Source organism: Pipra filicauda, unplaced genomic scaffold (genome assembly GCF_003945595.2).
Source record: "Pipra filicauda isolate LSUMZ 115617 unplaced genomic scaffold, ASM394559v2 scaffold110_size2237424_pilon, whole genome shotgun sequence".
In the NCBI taxonomy this organism is placed as follows: Eukaryota; Metazoa; Chordata; class Aves; order Passeriformes; family Pipridae; genus Pipra; species Pipra filicauda.
Window position 1 is genome coordinate 1774421 of NW_024103552.1, and position 20575 is coordinate 1794995.

Sequence of the window (20575 nt, forward strand, 5' to 3'; positions counted from 1 at the left end):
TTTCTTCAGATTTGAACAAATATAGTCATACTTAAAGAAAAGAAGAAAGAAATTATCTCCTGCCAGCTATTTCCAGTAACTATAAAAGCCAGTAGCTTGATTCAGCTGCCTTTACTCAGTAAGGCATTAAACTGGAGGGAGTCAAAGAATAAAAGGAGACATTAATTCAAATGTTCATTCGTAATTTAACTGCCTGTGAAATGTTCCTTTTACCAAATGGAAATGAGGTCGCTTGGCCCACAAGCCATCCTTTTACAGACTTGCTGTGTTCACTTCAGAAGCCTTGATAAAAATATACAGAAAATACAATTTTCAAGTGTAGATGGAAATCCCCAATGTACTTGATCTGACAGCTACTGCATTACAAAACAGAATTACAATTTTAAAGCCTTGGGCACTGGCAGGCCTCTGATGTCAGCTATATAAAACCACACTGACAGACAGTCATTACCAAGGTTAATCTCTGAGAATTAGGACAAGGCAGTCAGTTTTAATATGTCAGAATCAGCTAGGAGCCCATCTGTATCTACTGTGGTCCTTACTTTCTTAAATCCAGTTATATAAAAAGATTTTTAGTCAGAAGTTGTAGGTGGTTTTTCATTGAAGACACAATAAAGGAGCAATCACCCCTTATCATTAATTTAATGTAGACCCTCAGGGTATATTTGCATTAAAGACCTTGTGGAAATAAGCATTCCTTAAATGATACCCAGCAGCTCTGACACACCATAGGGCAATATTTTTCTTACATGTGGGGCTATTGCTTCTCCTACTGGCATTTTTATTAGGAATGAGGAAAGGACTTAGAGCCTTTTGCTGTGGATGAGTGGGATTCTGAGCACAAAGACACCAGTATGACTAGCAATAGACCTTGTTCCAGATTACCAGGAGAAATGTTGAATGTAATCATCTTGTTAGCAGAAACAAAAATAAACAGACATTTTTATCAAAATCACTTTGAGGGAAAACTTTTCTAGATATAAATTAAACAGTTAAATCAACAAACATTACCAAATAATTTGAAACAGTCATGGAAGAAAGAAACATTTGCAAAGGACAGGAGGTTTTGCAGGAGGCAAATGGCCTGTCTCACCCTTTCCTGAAAGTGTATTGGAGATTTTCTGTGATGCCTTTCGGTGAGAGAATGAAGTGCCCTGTGTTATTGCTAATATGGCTATGACTATACAGTTGGCATTTATGCTTGTATCTATTAGAACAGGTTTGTGCAAGTCATGCCATGTGCCTACGGGGGGGTGCATATATACATACAACATGAATGAACAGTTCTATAAACAGCAGTATGGGTTCTGATGCACGTCAGGCACAATGGGACACGGTGCTGGGAGGTGCAGAGACTCCGTATCTCCTCATGTCTTTTAAAATCCCCCTTGGGCTTTCAGCATCATGCTCAGGGATACATTTCCATGCCAAGAGCTGGCTCTGCCCCTGCCAAGCCAGGACACAGCAGAGCAGACGGATCGATTACTAACAGGTGGCAGATAAAGTTACAACTAGGAAACCAGTTTGAACTGTGCCATGAACACACCCTTCACAATAAAACTGCATCTGTAAGATACCAAGGTGAAGCAATAATTACAATGACAGTAATTATTGAAACAATAGGACAATTATATAAGTGCTGGAGTATTCAGGCAGTTTGTACTTACTGGCATCATCCATAAATTCAAATTCACCCCCTAATTCAGCACTGGTTAGGTGGTACTGGTCAGGATCAGTCAGGGCACTCAGCAGAATCAACAAGACCACCGAATTGATAATCTACAGAGAGGAAAAACAGAAAAGGGTCAGGCTGTGAAAGTAATCCATGAAAAACCTCTGGTCAGCACTTATCCACCATAGTCCATGCCAACTATGACAGAGAATGTTTTCCAACTGTACAATTGTAGTATTTAATTAACACCACAATTAGTTTCTCTAGATTGGTGTAAGCAGGACCTATTTCCTCCCCAAGTGGCAGCACGAAAATGAAACAAAATGTGCATTACCTCTTTTCATTCCAACTCTATCCCATCAGAAAAGTTTCTGCTGTTCTCTCAGACTATAAAACATGTTAGCACCACCATTTTGTTCTCCTGCAAAAACTAAAATCAGTTGAAACCAGTCATTTTGAGAATATTACAAATGGGTGCTGTAGTCAAGGAGTATTAGCATGGCAGAGCTGGAATCGGGGACAGGCCCTGTTAAATTGTTAGATGATCAAAGAGGAACTGAATTGCTGGAAAAGACTATTTTAAGAGCCCATGAGTGATGAGCTGATTTATGTGAGCCTGGGGGGACAGGAGGACGTGGCAATGGGAGCCCAGTGTCTGATGTTCATATTCCTGTGCCATATGGCACAGAGAGATATTCACATCCACCAAGGCCTTGGCTATGACATGAAATTAGTGAATTAAATGCCAAGAATATAGTACCAAGTGATTCAGTAGAAGCGGATTGTCAAGTATCAGTTATGAGCAGATCGGAGAGGTAGCCAAGAGCTGTATTTTAAAACAAATCTGAACAAAATGCTCATATCACTTCGAAGTAAAGATGGCTAATTGCAGAAAAGAAGATTGTTCAGCATGACATAATACAGTCAGGCTAAAAGCTTATACTACAGAACTAGGAAGATAACTGGTGAACAAGAAAATGGAGAGAAGAAAGCTCATAATGAAATATGCTGGAAAAGATGGATTTTTGTTGCTTTGGTTCTCACTTTGAAGTCATCCCTACCTGATCACAGGTTATTAACAGCAACAAAAAGGTGTAGGAACAGAGGCTATTGTAAGACATAACAGGCTAGAGAATTTCTTGGGTAAGATAAAAGCTTTTTGATAGGGAAATTCCATCAAGTTTAGCTGATACTGGATCTGTTAGCAGTCTTCGAAAAACTGTTGAGAATAGACTGAGTTCACAAGACAAGGAAAGAGCAAGCACAGTTTATGCCTTTTCAAAGCAGGAAGGCTACATAATGAATTTCTAGCTAGATTGTGAGACTTAAAAACAAAATAAACCCAAGAACAGACAATCAGTCTCCCCATTAGCACTTAAAATTTGTACAGTCATAAGCAACAATCACAGTGGGCTTGTCAAGGACAAACTGTAAGTAATTAATCTTATTTTCCTTCTCTGACAGCCTAAGAGGGCCTCATGGACAGGGCAAAAGTAGTAGGATATCATCTCTTTGCATCTCAGCACACCTTTTGACGTTATGAGATTCTCATAAAGGAGAACGGAAAACCTGGTTTGGTTGCACACGCAGGAAGATGAGTGCACAGCCAGTTGGACAGCTGTACTGAAAGAACAGTTGTCAAGGAGGCATAGCCAGCACAGAAGATATATTGATTAGGGTTTTCCAGTATCATCGAAAAACTTGGTATTTCAAGTCACTTGTGACTTGTACTTTTCTTTAATTTGCAGACAATGCCAAACTGTAAGCACTTCAGGAGATAAGATTAAAACGATTTTGACCAACTAGAGCAGAATTCAGACAACAGAGCCCAATTCCGTACCAACAAGCACAGAGCATCATATTTGTCACTGAAAATAATCGAGTAGGTGACAGTTCCTCAGAAAGGAGTCTGGGTATGACAGTGAATGAACCGAGCGTGACTCAGTGGCATCCCACAAGCTCATCTTGTGGTTACATGGTGGTGGGCAGTACTGCAGAAACCTGAGTAGTAGATGCACAAGCCACCTCCAACTCGCCCTCCTGCAGAAAGGGTCCAATTCAAAGCCCTTTAAAACACACAAAGAAAAACCCTGGGGAGGATCCTGCAACAGAACAGAGGGCAATCAGACATCTGGAAAGTCAGACTGACAGGGAAAAAACTTGGGTTGCTTAGCAAGGAAAAGGTAGAGACAGATGCTCTCAGTCTTTTATATGTGCAGAAAGGTGGAGAAAAGAAGGAGGCAATAGACATTCCTCCAGATCCAGTGGGAGATAAGTAAAGTAACCGACTTAAATGACAGCAAATGGGAATTTCAGTTAGGAAATTAAGTTCAGCATCTTGCTGAACAACAAGAACAATCAGACAGCAGAAGAGGGTGTCTGAAGGGGGTTTGAGATCTTCATTTCTGCATTTTTACATAGAACAGCTTAATAGTTTTGTGTTGGGAATGCTGTAGCCATGGACGGTCTTGGCTTGGCTTTGAAGACATCAGATGGCTATCAACATCCAAAGTTACATTCTATAAATCCTACTAGTTTTTAACATTACGTATAACTCTACATTGCAATCCAGTTCTTGCTTTATACTCCTTTGTGAAAGCCTAGAGGATGTAGGCCGGTAACAAAAATACTACCTAAGAAGAGTACTCAACCAAGCAATCAAGACTATAAAATGTATAGAATGTTGCTATATTAAAGGCATATAGGTTTTTTCGTAGAGATATAGTCAGGAATAGTCATAAAATACTGACCTAGGCACTCTACTTTCTCCTTATGCATATGTCCAGATTCAGATTATGTGTTTGTCAGCACTGCCTTTAAATCCCTGTATAAGACACAGATTGTGTTTGCCTGATCTGAAGTCTGCTGCAGTCAGTAGGAATCTCTCTAATGCTCTTTAGTGCATCACTTTTCTGTTCTATCAGGTTGTTCTCCTGAGATCCTCATAATGGTCTCTGAGCATCATCCAGCTGTGCTGTCAGCAGTGCAAGCGAAATACACCATGTGTTTGTTTGTTCACCCTCTTTCTCCCAGAAATGTGTGCACAGTTGGGTGTATTGTGTTCATTAGGGTTTTCCTTTTGTTTTGAAAGTGATGTGACCGTTGAATTTTGAAAAATGCTTTAGTGCATAAATTCAGCGTGCCTAAAAACTTACTGATGTAACATTTTCCAAGGACACATAATCAAGGACAAGAGCATAAAGAATGATTCCCTGTTGATAAATGCAGTTGGTATGCAAGCTGAAATCTCCATTCCAGGAAAAGCAAAGAAGATTTTTCTGCTCTCTCTGTGGGGCCAAGATTTCCTTCAAGATGTTTTACATTCCTTCAGCAACAAACAGTGTAACAATCAATTAGTAATGCCTAGAAAGCATTTTCATTATGCAAATTTTCAGTAAGGAGCTAAGCCCTATACCTTCTCAAAGAGCCACATTGACCTCCTTTTATGGATGGAGAAACAGAAACACATCCATGAACATGCAAGAGGGTGGTGTTCAGTGCTAAGAATGAAATGCAAGACTTTGCACTGTCAAGTCAGAACTGTGACCACTATGTTCTGTGGCTGGTTGTGGCCATAGTGCTACCCAGGGTTACAGAAGAGGAGCCCCAGGGGCACTAACAGGCCTTACTGGCCCTGCACAGCCCTACTTTGGGCCTCCTCACACCCCTGCTGATGACCCAAAGCCCCATCCAGCTCAGCCTTGGGTCATCAGTCCCTGTCCCAGTGACACCACAGGAGTGCCAGTCTCCAGCCACACTTCCTGGACGGACCCTGTAAATGCATATTGCAGCTTGTCTCCAGTTGTGTTCCTGGTCTCAGCCCCTTTTGCTCCTGGTTGGCCTCCCTGGTTCATCGCCTTCCCTATTGGGGCTGTTGGTGGACCCCTTGATCAGCCTCAGCCCCCAGTTCTGCTCCTGGGCTCTGTCCCTACAGGATGGTGCTCAGACTGCCGTAACAAGACTGGACAGAGATCCCATGGAACGTCCTAGAAATACCCAAGAAATACTCTTATCCTGATATAGAAATAAAATAATAATTAAAAAAAATCCCAAGATCCTACTTCTCTGACAGTCAGAAATACATCCACCTTCTCATTGATGAAGAGGAAGAAAACAACTCTGCTTTGTAGAGATCCCAAAATGTGTAACATAAACGGGGAAAGAGGAAATATTAAGTAGGAGATAGGTAGTCCAAATATTGGAACATTAATTGGATTTCCTGCTCTGGGCTTACAAAACATAATTTCAGATTTGAGCAGAAGATATTTTAGACAGCACCAATTGTGTGAGAAACGGTGCATTCAGACATGAGGGAGAAAGGCAGCACATGCAGAGGCTGGGACCAGCACTGCCAGCCACTGCTGCTGCTTCCATCTGCACTGTGATAAAGAACCAGCAGCTTACGCACGACGTGAGGCAGTTCTGCTGGAAAGAATGTGCAGTGTTTAAGATGCAAGCAAGCAACCTCATGTCTTCCACAGACAGCATCCAGCATTCAGAAACTATATAATGCACTACAATTTCAGACCTCTACCACCAACGAGTGAGAGGCCTTCTTCTCCATGCAATTTGTTCCAGAGACAGCAGTGAATTGTGGGGACCTGGAAGGTGTCAGGAACCACTGCATCAAAAAGCGATGAGAAAATGAGTACCACTATAGTTTTAGAACCTTCACAGAAGTGCAGCTGCATGGTATCTATCCCAGCTTATGTGAAATGAAATTAGTTCCAGCAGCTTCTAAGAGCATGCCATTGACATAGAACTACTCGATTCCTAACTCAAGCAGACAGAGAAGTGCAACGTACGTGGATGCCTGTAATCACCAAAAGAATTGCCTGGAGTTACAACAGCTTAATTTCTCCCTGTCTTTCTCCAGCTTACAGTCAAGAGTGGAAATAAAATTGCTCTGGTAAAGGAGTTTAGAAGAGGAAATATTAAGCTGCATTAAAAATACAGCCATGTTTCTATTCAAGTTCACAGAGTCCCCTCTACAAATATTCTACTACAGTTGTCCTAAGACTTCCTAATGCAATGAAGAGAGACCCCATATTTACGGGAAAAAGGAAGGAAAATCCTCTAGCTTTACTTCTGTGAGGGTTCAATTTATAACTGAATCCACGCATGTAGCAGTCTGAATGTTCTCTATGTGGTGCAAGACGTAAATACTGTTGTAATTCTGTGTCTGTTTTCAGCTTCACTGAACTCAAGAGAGATCCACTTAAGCACATCTCTTAAATCTCTGTACTGGTGGAGAACTAACTCCCTGCCTGCACCCCTCTATGGTTCCAGAGAGCTGGTTTACAGACAGTGAGCACCCTAGTAATATGTAGGTATAAAAAATATTATACTTTTAGATAAGGGGAGAAAAATAGAAAACTGCAAAGATAAACTTTTATGATAAGATAAATTTTTATGATCTAGAAATACTAAAAAAATAGATTTAATGAAAAAATTCTGGGCTATCCTTCAACTTCCTGTAACCTGTATTAGTGAATTGTAATAGTGTGATTGATAGGGGCAGCTAGTTACAGAAAACATCACTGTAGTTTCCTCTGTAGACCCATGCCTGACACAATATGAGCTACCAGATGAAAGAGGAGATGATGTTTCTGACAAAAATGGTTGTGACTGAGCAGCAAATAACAGTAGCTTTCTCCAATGTCTTTGAACAGTGAGCCACCTCTGGATGTCACTGACCAAGGTTCCTAAACCTTGGCCAGGTTTTGAATTGGTACACACAATTCTAGCATATTTTTAATACCCACAAAACTGGCAGGGTTTACTTTGTTGTCCTCTACAGAGATACTATTGAAGCAAATCACCAAGGACACTAATTTTACTAGTAAGAAATCCCAATTGTTTTTAATAAAACTGAAGAAAATCTCAAGCAGAACTCCCATACCCTCTATCTTTCTTCAAAAAACTGAAGGTAATTTTATGATTCTAGGTACTTGTTTTCTATAGAACCTATAGAAACAAAACCCCAGTCTTAAACTATTTTTGCTCTTTGAAACTTAACAGAAGAATATTTTCTAGTATTTGGATATTTGAAGTCAGTATTACTATTAGAAAAAGTAAGAATGTATGTAAAATGTCTATTTAAGTACCTCAACATCTTTATTTCTCCCCATGTACCTTTTCCTTCTCACATGGCATGTTCTTTGCATTGTTCTTGGTTTTTTTTTCTTTTAGCATAAAAGATACTAATAAAAGTAAGAACACTTTTGTTCATCAAGAGCACACAAGAACTCTACAAAGGTTAAAAAAAAAATCAAGGTTAGGGTTTAACTCCATACCTCAAGGTAGATTTGCACTGTCTGGGGTGCCTTTCCCAAACTTCTGTTAGCAATGATGATGATGAGTTAAGGTTTATGAACCATTGCCCTGTATAGGCAGATTTTGCTATGTGATTTCTCTCTCTGCTCATTAAGCAAACTTTTGTGTTTGTTGGGTTTTTTGTTGGTTTTGTTTTTTTTTTTTCTGAATTCTGACTAAAGAAGAAACAAGGAGGAAATTTTAGCAATAAAGGTTTTAGAGCTGACCACTGTGGAGAGCAGGCAAACAATGAACAAAGGAATGAGGTCCCCCCCATATGCACAAGTTTCTTTACAAGTGTCATGGCACTCAATCACTTTCCCCCTCAGGGCACAGGAGCTACATCAGAGCACACCTCAGTCACTAGCCTGAACTCCAGGAATGGAGCAGCAGGAGAACCCTGGCTGTCAGAGTAGACACCTCTCTCTTTTTTGTGCTGTGTAAACCTTCTGTCTCATGCTAATGAAAATGTTTCAACTTCCCAGTGCTGGTATCTTAGCAATGCAAAAGTTAATATGTGGTCCAAGGTAGGAAACTCAACCACAGTCATCTAATGAAACAAAACAGCCTGAAGAGAAATCGAAAGATGGCTACTTAAACTTGGGTTAAAAGGGGATCCTTGACCCCTTTAACCAGTGAAATTCATTATCAGACATTATTACTGAAGGCAAAAGGTTGCAGGAATACAGAAAAAGATGAGCTATTTATTCAGGAAATGCAAGTGCTTACAAAACATTTTAAAACCAAAATACAAACCTTTCTGCTTCAGGTCATTGCCCAACCTTAAAATAATAGGAGAATAAAAGAAAATGTTGTCCCTGCACAAGTTGTTCTTTCTCCCTTCCCAACTGCACTGCAATAGGGAGAGCATTAGTCAGGTCAGAAGTAGTGATAAGGTTTTTATGTTGTTTAGTCTGGAGAAGACAGGGTAGAGTCTGCAATTCTTGTTGCTGTTTTTCTATATTACGCATGAGAAATCAAAGAATCATCCATGCAGGCTCAGACTAGCATATTACAAAGTGCATATTATAGAGAGCATATAATAGAGAGCTGCATAAAATATTTCAATCAGACTTTATTCATAATTTCTACTTCGATTGCTTGGACACTAAACATTGAACTTTAAAGGCTATGTTGATTTAATTGATATAGGAAGTCCAGCATAACTTACCAGCACTCTTCCATACAAAGAACTCAAGTATTGCCTACTGCCAGCCTTTCAACAGTCTTAAATCCCAAAGCACAAGCTGCCTGTTATTGATGAAATATGGCAATGACTAAATTTATTTAAAAAAAAATAGATGGACAGATTGTGCAGGACGGACACTATTCGTTTCTGCCTTCCTAGAGATAGAGTTTAATTTGTTATGTATTTAATCTTAGTCCTTTCTCGGTTTAAGGAAATAGGATATTTTTATGCAAATTAATTAGTGGATTCAGTGTTACTTTTACATTGTATTTAAAGAAAGTTGAACCTCTATCTCAGCAAAGTCCTGAAAATTATTGCTGAGGTCTTCTGCCCAGCAAGACCTCCAGGGAAATATTTATGGGGAAATATAATCATATACCCATGTTCAAATTATATCATTGCCAGACCAACTCACCATTTCTCCTAAAGGTCACTTGGTTCAGGAGAGCTAGCAAAGAGGTGGTATGCAATAATACCTTGCTAGAAAAAAGGTTGTTCAACTGGCCAGTTGGGATTTGTTTGGTTTCTACATTTGTACTTGACTTCCAAAAACGCATGTTTGAGTCTTGCAGGTGACTGTGAAAGGTTGAGGGCAGATCTGCTAAAGTGTGACTGTGATGTGAGCTGTGGCAGCTCCCACACACTTAGACCTTTGTGTGAACTTGTGACAGAGGACAGGCCAGTACACACAGCTCAAGGCACCTGGCCCTGGCCAGTGGCTGGTGTGTCTCACCCACACCAGCCCACAACACTGTGCTCAGACTCACAACACTGTGCTCACAACAGTCTGTGCTCAGACCAACCTCTAGCCTCTTTGGACATGTGTCACTGCACTGGTGAGAGGACTGTGCCTCAGCTTCTGACAGCAAGTCGCACATGCCCAATTAATTAAAAAAACCCCAACAAAACACCAAAACACAATGAATCTTCAATCAATCATTCCTATGTAGCCACCACAGGCAATATCTACAAAAGCCATGCAAGTGACTGACTGCATCCTTGAATCACTCTGTAACCCAAGGCAGGGATTTAGTTATGCAAGGAAGAATTTGAAGGATGATACAGTACAGATAATTATTGCAATAGTAAAGAACAAGATCACATGCATCCAGTCTGTCTGGGCACAGCTGTTTCACTGTTGAGAAATGCACCTCTGCAAGGTGAAAATCTCCCACAAGCCTGTGTTTCTGCCAAAAGCATTTGTTTTAAGTAGCTTAATATATCTCCAGATAGAACAAGATCTTGCTCAGCACATGCCAACAATGAAAAGAAAAACAGTCACTGCACTCTAAAAAGCTCTTCCAAGGCTAGGTACTAGGATGACAGTAGTCAGAGCTGATTGCAGACATCTGAAAGAGAGCTGACCCACAGGAGGTCCAGGAACAGTGCACTAGGCTCAAATCCATATTATTCCTTCAATAATGCCTCCCTGGCAGAATCACCTCAGATTGACCAGGAGCATTCTCATATACCTTGAGCAACAAGTGTGGGTTTTAGAATCTTATTCTGCCGTGTGGAAATTTGGAGCTTTAAACCTCCAGCCCTGCTGGAGAACAGGACAGAAACTCCCCTGCACGTTTTCAAGTCTTGACCACTTCAAACTTCCAGTCAAAGCATAAACCTCACAATAATACCAGATAAAAAGAAAGCAGCCAAGGAAATTAGTTCCTGGCTATTTTGCAAAATCCGTTCCGTACGTCCAGAAATATATAAGACTAATTGCATTTTCACTGACGTCAGTCTAATCAACGATCAGTTTATGAAGCTTAATGTGTTCTCCTCTGGCTCACTAGGAGATACATATTAACCTTCAACAGAACTTCTAAACACATTTTACTTGATTAACCTAAAAACTCCTCTCCTTTCTATAAATATATTCATGATTTTTGTATAAAAGCCCAAATGTAATTATAGCATGCTGGACTCCTAATAGGATTCTTTCCTTCAATAAGCATTTATGTAAACTTTGCTCCTCTTACAACCAGCCATCTGTTTTCTCACTGGAGGGAGACAACTGTTACTTGTAATCCCAGTGAATTTATTATCCAGTTGAAGGCCTTAATAAGAAAAAAGAGGTATTTTACAAGGGCTTGCAATTTCTGAATTGATAACTGTATTGATTAGATGAGACAATTGTGTCATCTTGTGACAACTGATGCAGATTATCAGCCATCATTGCAATGATCCACATACTCTGTGAAATATCCTACTGTGGTATTTGGGGATATAAGAAAAACTACCAGTGTTAGGGGATCAGAGTTTAAAGACGTTTTCATAAATCCTTGTGTTGTGTTACAGACTAATGTTCAGTAAATGCATGGACTGCCCAAAAGACGCTTCCAAGAAATTTTACCCCTCCAGTGACTTAAAAAGTTTTTACCACAAAACCACTAATAAACATACTGATGTATGACAGAGTCTGGGGAGGACTAATAAAATGCTGCTTCTACTCCTCTCTGCGACACAGCAAACACATAAACCTGGCTATTTTCACTCAGAACAGAAAACACAGGTAACTTGGGATATAATGTACCAATTAATCCATCCTTTTTTCAGATAATCTTTCTGGCCTGTTCATGGATGGGTTCTGTCACTCAGAGACAAGTGATTAGGCTGTTCGCAAGCTATCTTATTGATTGTGCAATTTAAATTCCTCCCATATGTTCTTTTATTGTAATTCATCTGAAGAGGGCCTGAAGCAGGATTTGGAGAAAGGTCCTGCACCAGAGAAACCAAGGTGGGTTTGTGCATAGCAGGGAGTTCTTTAAGGATGCCATTCCTGAAGCTATTAACTGTTACATTATTTAATACTGCCTCTCCAGAAAAGTTACAATTAGAACGTGGTTATTGAGAAGGCCTTTCAGATAAGATCATTTTGTTCATGCTAATGAGCAGTATTGGTCTTTATTCTTTGCTCTAACACACCTTAAATGCATACATGTGGTTTCTGTTTCTTAAGAAAATACCATACAAGGCCTGACAGATATTTGTGTGCAGAATCAGTCATTTATTTCCCACTGGTCTTGAAGAAGAAAATGAAATGGATGCAATCCGGTCCAAGAGCATATACCCTGAATCTCCTCTGCCTCCAGTCTCAGTTGAATATTCAACATATACATCAATCATCAGGGAAGCTTTTGAAAGTAACATTCATATTTTTCTTTATTCATAATGAATTCCAAGTTCCCACTCTCCTCAAGAGCAAGCATGTGCACAGGAAGACTCTAATGAGTTACTTGGGAATGTTATTATTTTTTTCATTATTTCAGCTTTCATCTTATGAAGGGAAGTACAGACAACAGAAAAACTAATGATCATTTTATAGACATGGTACTTGGGGCACAAATATTTAGTCACTTAAATTGTTTCTACTAGAAGAATTGGGAATCTCATGTCATTTCAGATTATATCATGACCCCTTCACCCGCCAGTGGAGAAATCTCACATGCTGCTGATACTACATCTCCTACCAAGGGTTGAGAATTAGCCATGTCACTGGTACCATCCAGCTCTTCCCTCTGAATATACAACCCAGGACTGGGCCATGGAGGGGCAATTACCTGGTGAACCCACAACAGGCCCTATTCTGCTAGGCTTCTTTCCCAGTGTCACCAGTACTGGACTGTTCCTGGAAGCAGTAAAGGCAGTGCTGCCTGCAGGATAATCTGACCCAACACTCCAGCTATATCACACTGGGACAAGGGAAGCGACATCCCTGGTTGACATGAAGGAACTGAGCCTTCAGTGAGCTGGCTACTGTGACCTTTCATATAGAGATAAAGCTGGAAATCCTTTATTTTTAGCCCATTTCCTTCCATATAAAAACAAAGCAAGTTAATTTTCTAAGTAAAACACAAGGCCTCTTACTTGTATTCATGAAACTTCCCACAACCTGGTATTGGGATAACATATCAGGCTTTCTAATGGTGCAATTTTGCCCTTTTTACAACTTCAGTTCTTTTTTCAGTTCTTACAATCCCCTGATTCTCATAGGTTTGAAAATAATTAAGAACTTCATCTTTTCGTAGAATTCCTTTATTTTGCTTAGAAGGGCCTTTACACTCTGTTCAAGGGACCCTTACTTAAAACTCCTTGCTGAGTGAGTAGTCTCCTACAGTGTAAAGGTTACAGGAGTGCAGACAAAGCAGCTTGCAAGGATCCCAGTGTAGGTATATTTTGTTTACATGAGCAGCCACTGCTGATCTCTACCCCCTGCCAAGTAAGCCAAGATTACTGAAATCTTCTAACTGGTATTTAAGCATGCTGCCATACATGCTGTTTTCATGAGGCTTTAAAAGGGCCAGGAAATAAATGTGGCCCAGTCACAAAATATATACCTTCATTCTCCTTTTGACATCAGATCAAGTGCACACTACTGATCTTGGCAGGATGTTCAACCTGTAGATCAATGAGACCATAGCAAGCTGTGCTCTTTTGCTTTACAATATAAGGAAGCCACTACCAGTACATTTTTTCATCCATTAGAATTCAATCCTTTTATTAAAAAATGACGGGGATACAGACAGAAATTACACACGCTTTCAACTGTATATTCAGAAAAATACAGAACTGAAATGTCACAACCAGCAATTCATGCTGAGCTTTCCACAAATAGCAGCTCAAATATTGAAGCCACCCTGGCTAAAAACTTCAGCTCACTCTATTTGTGTTCTTAGTGCACATCCTTCAGTGAGAGACACACAGCTCGATAACTTGTGGTTATAAAAGGTTCTCAGGCTTCCGCCAGCTTTTATTTTTAGCCTCTCACTGTCAGGGCCTCAGGGAGTGCAGAGGGAGGGCTCAGCTCCCCAGGCGTGGCAATGGCACCTGGGGTTCCCGAGGGGACTGTGGGACCACCGGGAGGAGCAGCCTGTGTCCGGGGCACTGCTGCAGAGAGGCAGGTAGCAGGAGGCACTGGGTACACTGAGCTCAAAAATGAAAGCTCCTTCTTTTAAGTGTTTATTTTCTTGGACTGATACCTTACAATTTCATCTTCTCCCCACCCAAGTCAATCAGAAATAATTCCTGTTATCCCAGATGATGTTGGTGGATCCTGGGGGTTTGCAGAAACCCCACTGCCAGGAGAGTGGGAAATCCTTCCATGAGACTGTTGGCACATCTGACGTTGCTCCTTCTTTGTGTTTTAGATAAGGAAAGTGGAATCCATTTCCTCAGGAAGAAGACATGCAGTGTTTATAAATGCTGTCACCGAATGGGGTGTTACTCTGAGTCACCAGCACTTACTGGGCCACTTGGAACAGACTGAAATGCCAGATTTCCCCTGGATTCCAGGGGAGATCAGAACTCATTTCAGCACTGTCACTGCCCTGATCAGCACAGTTGATACAGCTGCCTGGGACAAAAGTAAGCTGCTGGAAGCAACTTTCTCATTTCCTTTTTTTTTTTTTTAAATATGACAGTTTTAAGACTTCTGTACCCCAAAACATTTCTGTGTTATTATTGTGACCTCTGGTTTTATGTTACGATGCAGAGAAGTGTAAAGTCCATTACAGTGGGATGAAACCCCAAAGATTAATAAACAGCTGAACCAAACCGGTCCTCAGGTTTAAAATAAATATCAGCCCCCAGCCAGTCATATTACTGCCATTTAAATCTTCATCATAACATTTGTATTTAACATTGCAGCACCCCCTGTTAAGCTTTTCTCCCCAAGGCACCACACTAGTTCCTGAAGCGCAGTTTTTTCTGCAACGCAATTAGATATTCTTTTCAGGAAATTTTCCCTGGCTGCTCCAAACTTTACAAGTTACTTTTTACACTGAAGTATCTCAGTGCTCTGTGACAGACTGTATATTGCATTCTGTATGCTATACTGCAATACCACGCAATGCTGTGTTATATTGCTCTAGATGCAGTACTGATGGCGCTACCAGGAAGACACTACTGAAACACAATAGCTATAGAAACATTAGCATTCTGAGATCTATTATGTTCTAAATAGAGCAAAGTTAAATATTTATTTCCCAGCTATTGATACTTTATGAGACCACTGTAAGTGTCCATGGCTGCTCTGCCTGTGTTGGAAAAGCAGTGTTCCCACCTATGTGGAAAGAGCTCTCAACAGTAGCACTGATGACTCCACCTGCACTCAGCTCCCACTCTCTCCCCTATTTGTAGGATCCGAAGCATTCAATTAAAACATCAAAACTAAAGACCTAAAGCATCATCTTAGAGAAATTCACTATTTTTTCAACATTTTTCAGGTATGACATTCTGCTTTCTGAAATTATTCTAACAAAACCAGCTCAATATGTGAAAATGCTATTTTAAAAGCCTGCCAAAACTTTTAAGCTACTGTTTTTTCCTCTTTCAGGTGCCTCTACTACTGAATCATTGCATCCATGGTCATAGAACTAATGAAACTTACACTTCACAGGTAGTGAGATTTCGAAAAGCAACAAGAAAATTATTCCATCTCTAGAGGAATGTTTTCTCCTAAAGTAATTTTCTGTAAAGCATAATGGCAAACCATATACAGAATACAGGCTGATGTGGCAAAAAATCAGAAGTATTTTTGTTTGAACTTAAGTTGAGGTAATGCTCATAGCTCATGTGTGGTTTGAAGTAATGCAACCATCCAAAATGCATGCAGAGAAAAAAATGCCACCAGGACATCTATTTTTGTGTAAACCCTCAATAGCACATAGTGCCAAATCATAATTGTTCTTCTGAGACAAAACAATTTTTTTGAGTATGACTTTATCAACCAGACCTTTCAACCGGGTCCATTTATTCAAGGAGCTACCCCTTCCTTATTGTTTCCTAACTTTGTAAGCTATCAAAAAGTTTAGTATTTATTATAAACATGCATCTAAATCTCTATTCTTAATGGTTACATTTAGAAATCTAAATATTTGCAGTAGGGGAGAAAGCACAGAAATGTGCACCTTGACACATTATCATTTTGAAGTAATTCAGAAATCTGCCCTGAAAAATTTATGAAAGCAAAAGAAGCAAAGCAAGAAAACGTGTGAATCAGGAAGTGCTACCCACTAGAAAAAAAAACTTAAAACCAATATTTTACTGCAAAATCTATGTGAAGTTGGGGCCCTACTATTTAAAAGTTAATAATACATTAGGTAACAGAGTCTAAATGGCTGTCAGATTTTTCTTTGTATCAGAGCCCAGGTGATGCACTTCCCTCTTCCTCAAATATCTTTAGGTCTGAACAGCTAAAATACCTATATCCCTGTCTTTGTGGAGCCAACATGAAAAGGCTTCATTCAGCTGAAGGCAGAAAGAAATAACAAGCCACTTCAAAGAAACGTTCAGAAGCTTTCAGGTCATACTAAAACTTACTGAAACTTCACTGCAGCCAGTCAAAGAGAGGCATCTTTTATAATACTGTCAGTATTGCAGATACTACAGGCTGTGGACATTGCAATTAATTATATTTTATTAAACCAGGAACGAGGAATATTCAACTAATGCATCATTTTCTCAGTGGTGAAATATGTATTTTACAGGACACAGACCATTTTATATGATTTCTAGGACATAAATGTCAACCCAGCTTTTTTATTACACTGAATTTATGTAATGAGCTGTCCTACAAGGGAGGCCAGCCCTGCGTTTTTCATTTGCTTCTGCAGGGAATTTCTATAGTGAGCAAATAAGCCTGGGTCTAATCTGCTTCTGTCTGCAATCATTTGAAAAATGATGCTTGGCAAACAGCTCTGCACAGCCTTGCCATCTGACGGAGACCAGTTCCTCACACCAAGAGACTGAGCAGGCTGAGAAGTGCATCTACGTTATCTACAGTGACGAGCCAGCTCTTTTTATTCTGCAAATCCTGTAACTATGGCAGGGCCAGCTCTGGGAAAGCTGCTTTTCCTGCACTGCTACCCAAGGGATGGAGAAACAACTGTCAAACACAGGGGAGGAGGAATTGAGGGCTTAATTTGCCTCCAACCCACTGAGTCTTTTCCCCGACTGAGCAACGGGGTGTCAAACAGCCTCTGGTTACTGATGGTAACCCTGGAGCCTCCAGGGTCAATTCCTCACTCATGTCCTATAACCCTGGCAGAGGAAAGATGTCTTTCTAGTACCTGAGAACAGCTGCCTGGAAGGTTTCAGGTCTCTGCCAGGCAGACCAAAACCACCACTGGTAAATGATTACCTGCAAACAAGGGACAGCACTGACGAGAACACCTGACTGCCTCACGAAGCAGCGACCAGAGATGAAAACACAGGATTTTCTGTGAGGTGCGGTCCGTGCAGCCCTGCTGGAGCTCACGCACCGGCTGGGCCTCTGTGCTGCAGCCTGCCCCGGCATGAGACACACCGCCCCGAAGTTTGGGGAGCACCCCTCCCTCCAGAGGTCTTCAGTCACCACATTTTCATCCCCTAAACAGCTTTTTGCTTGAGATCCAGTCGAGCCTGCCCGTGCACTGTATCTCCTGCCCCCGCTCCGCTGACCCTTAAACACGCACATGCTTCATGTCCCAGTTTAGGCGGAGCCGAGATCCCAGGCTGTGCCCCGCGGAAGGACGAGCCGGGGCTCAGCGGCGGGAAGCGCCGGAGCTGCCTGCGCATTTCGCTGCTGTAACAACATGACTCCCTCCAAAAACCGCCTGGGCTGCCGGGGGCAGCCTGAGCTGCTGCGATGGGCATCGCCCTTCACGGAGTACCCGCTCAGACCGCCCCTGCAGCCGGTGCCGAGCGCCCGGAGTGGGGGCCACCCCTGCGGGACGGGGAGAGCCGGGGGCGCTTACCAGGTACCAGACGCCGAGGATGATGGTGCCGGTGCGGACATGGCAGCAGAGGCAGCAGCTGTTGGAGTAGAAGCGCGCCCAGGGCGAGCTCAGCATCTCCGCAGCTCCTCGGGGCTCCGCGCCGCTCCGCGCCTCTGGCCGCGCCGCTCCGCGGAGGCGGGGCCGGGCCGAGCCGGGGCCGCCCCTCCCGGCGGGCGGGACCAGAACACGGGCACGGCCCCGGCAGGGCCGCGGTGGAGGGTGCAGGGACCCGGTGGGGACCTGGACCAGGCCCCCGCTGGAAAATCCCCGTCTTCCCGCTGGAGAATCCGAAGCACGGGGGGCTTTCAGAACACGAAGTCCAGGGAATTCCGCGAGCTGGCAGCCTGGCCGCGGCCTGCGCCGGGTGTTGGGCAGGTGCCACCCTCCTGGGGGCCCTCCCGCCGCTCCTCTCCCCTCCCCGGCGCACCTCCTTTGGAATGAGCCCGGTGAGGGCGAACTCGCGTCACCGCTTCCTTGGCAAAGGCTCGTCTCGGTCCTTTAGCTCGTCTCGCAATTCTTGACTGGCACAGCTGCAGAAATAAACTCCATTTCACTTTAAAGAAAGGCCATATCGGAGGAGATCATGGAATGCTTTGAATTTTCCCCAAATTTGGGAGCAATGAACATTCAGCTTCTTCACAGCGCGCTCCTAATCCACTCCCAAAGTTGCTATTAAGAAGGCTGGAATTGCCTCGTTTAACTGACACACGAGGTAACATAACCTCATTGCCGCTACCTCTAGTTAATGCCCTGACGGGGCGTGGGGAAAGCAGCACTGGAAGGACCCACTGCTGTGTATTTGAGGACTGATGCAGGTTTGAGCTAAACTTCCTACCAAGCAGCTGACTTTTTCATGTTTTATTATTTGAGACTTGTATCATCCTGTGGAGGAAATAACAAAGAATATCCTACCAGGAGGTCTGTATGTCTACCCTGACCCTCAGCATAATTTATTTACTGCCATCCAACTTGGCTTTCTACCAAATCCCACAATTTATCATCAAAATATAACATTGGAAAGTACTCCAATGCTTCTCTATATGGTTGCTTTGGGGCTTTTCATTATATCATACATACATCTGCACAGAACAGGAACTTCAAGATAAAAGCTAACTTGGCAAGGAGGAATGTTTCTAACTATGCCTTATCCCTACTTGTAAAGCCACTATAGTAAATTAAATTAAAAATGTTTTAAGTAGGAACTTTACACAGCCTCTGTTCTTGGTTTGTCCTTAGAAAACTTTCAGGAGTTTGGCAGGGATTTATTTTGCATGAAGAGAAAAGCTGCTTGACATTGAATTTATAATTTTGACTGGATTATATGTATAAACCAAATATTGTATTTGCAAGATTCATATTCAAAAATGAAACTGAAATTGTAGTAAAATGAATCATTTATATTGACAAAACAGAGGGACCAAAGGAAAATCCTAAACAATGAAGTCTGGACTGTGTCTCTGGTAACCTTGAGAGACCTTGGCCTTTAATACCAGAAAGTAGGCAAGTTAGAGACGAAACCCTTGTATGTATGCCTTTTAAGTGTGCATGGAAGGTAAGAGCGTCTGCTTTATGAAAGTTATCTGACCGAGGACCTGACCTTTTCAAAACAAAGGGGGCAATAAATAAAGAGGGACGTGATAAACAAGGACCCACAGTTGCAAACCTGGTGGACAAGGGACAAGGGAGACAATGCCAAAACCCAAAAGTCTCAGGTTACTGATTGATGGGCCATTGAAGAGCTCCATAAGAAACTTTGGACGGGGTCACCTGGAGTTTGTAACTGATAAGGGTCAGACAAGTAGACAAAACTTTGAAAGGAATAATTAGAGGAAGGGGATCAGGAAGGAGGAAGATCAGACAGAAAGACATATAACGGAGTTCAGTCATGTGTAAAGTCTGACAGAGCCCTCTGCTTGCTCACCGTGTCTTCTTATGGAAGCTTTAAGTGTCTCTCTGTGTAGTCTCCACTCTCCACACAGCATGTGTGGGGCCTGTAAGGAGCAAGTGCCAGCTTCTGGAGGGGTCAGGTGAATGAGGGGCTCAGTGCCAGCAGCTGGAGCGGACCATGGGTCACAGCCTGATGCCCGGGGCTGGCTGCTGGGGAGGTGGGTTATTCGCTTGTAAGCACCAAGCTCTACCAGCTGGTCTGTACTTGGGTCTTCTGCGAGTCCTACATGTAGGAGGCACGGATGAAGGCAGCACCTCGTCTCTGGCCATCTGTGCAACTGTTCCTGTTGAGGTCCTGTGCCTGCAAAAGGGAAAGCAGCAGCTGCATCCCTCAGACTGGGACGGGCACAACAATCTGGCCTTTAGCAGACAGGCAGGAGAAACTCCAGGCCCTGGAGACAGTCACTGGTTGTAACATCTCGCAGCACAATGCTCATCTCTGTAAGGAGAAATGAACTTCATGTCTGCTTTTGCTCATGGTTTCCCATCAGTGGCTTTGATCTCCATATTCTCAGAAGAAAAAGGAAGGAAGAATGAGCAGATGAACACTAATCACTTCAGAGCAGTTTCCTGTATAATTATTAATTTCCATTCAAAAAGCCTGATGAGAAAAATCAGGAAACATTAGGCTTCACATCACACTCTTGATTTATAATCAACTGCACTTGGTTTACTTGGTGAGGTTTTGGTTGCGGG

The 20575-nt window shown here is 42.1% G+C and overlaps 1 protein-coding gene across 1 annotated transcript in view; it reads right to left on the minus strand.

Moving 5' to 3' along the window:
* LAPTM4B (lysosomal protein transmembrane 4 beta) overlaps nt 1-18319 on the minus strand; it is a 59514-nt gene extending 41195 nt beyond the window's left edge. The window contains exons 1-2 of the mRNA XM_027717561.2: nt 17912-18319; nt 1668-1779 (exon numbers count right to left, since the gene is read on the minus strand). Coding sequence (XP_027573362.1) covers nt 1668-1779; nt 17912-18007 — 208 coding nt within the window. The 5' untranslated portion in view covers nt 18008-18319. The remainder of the gene's footprint in view (nt 1-1667; nt 1780-17911) is intronic.
* Between the last annotated feature and the right edge of the window lie 2256 nt (nt 18320-20575).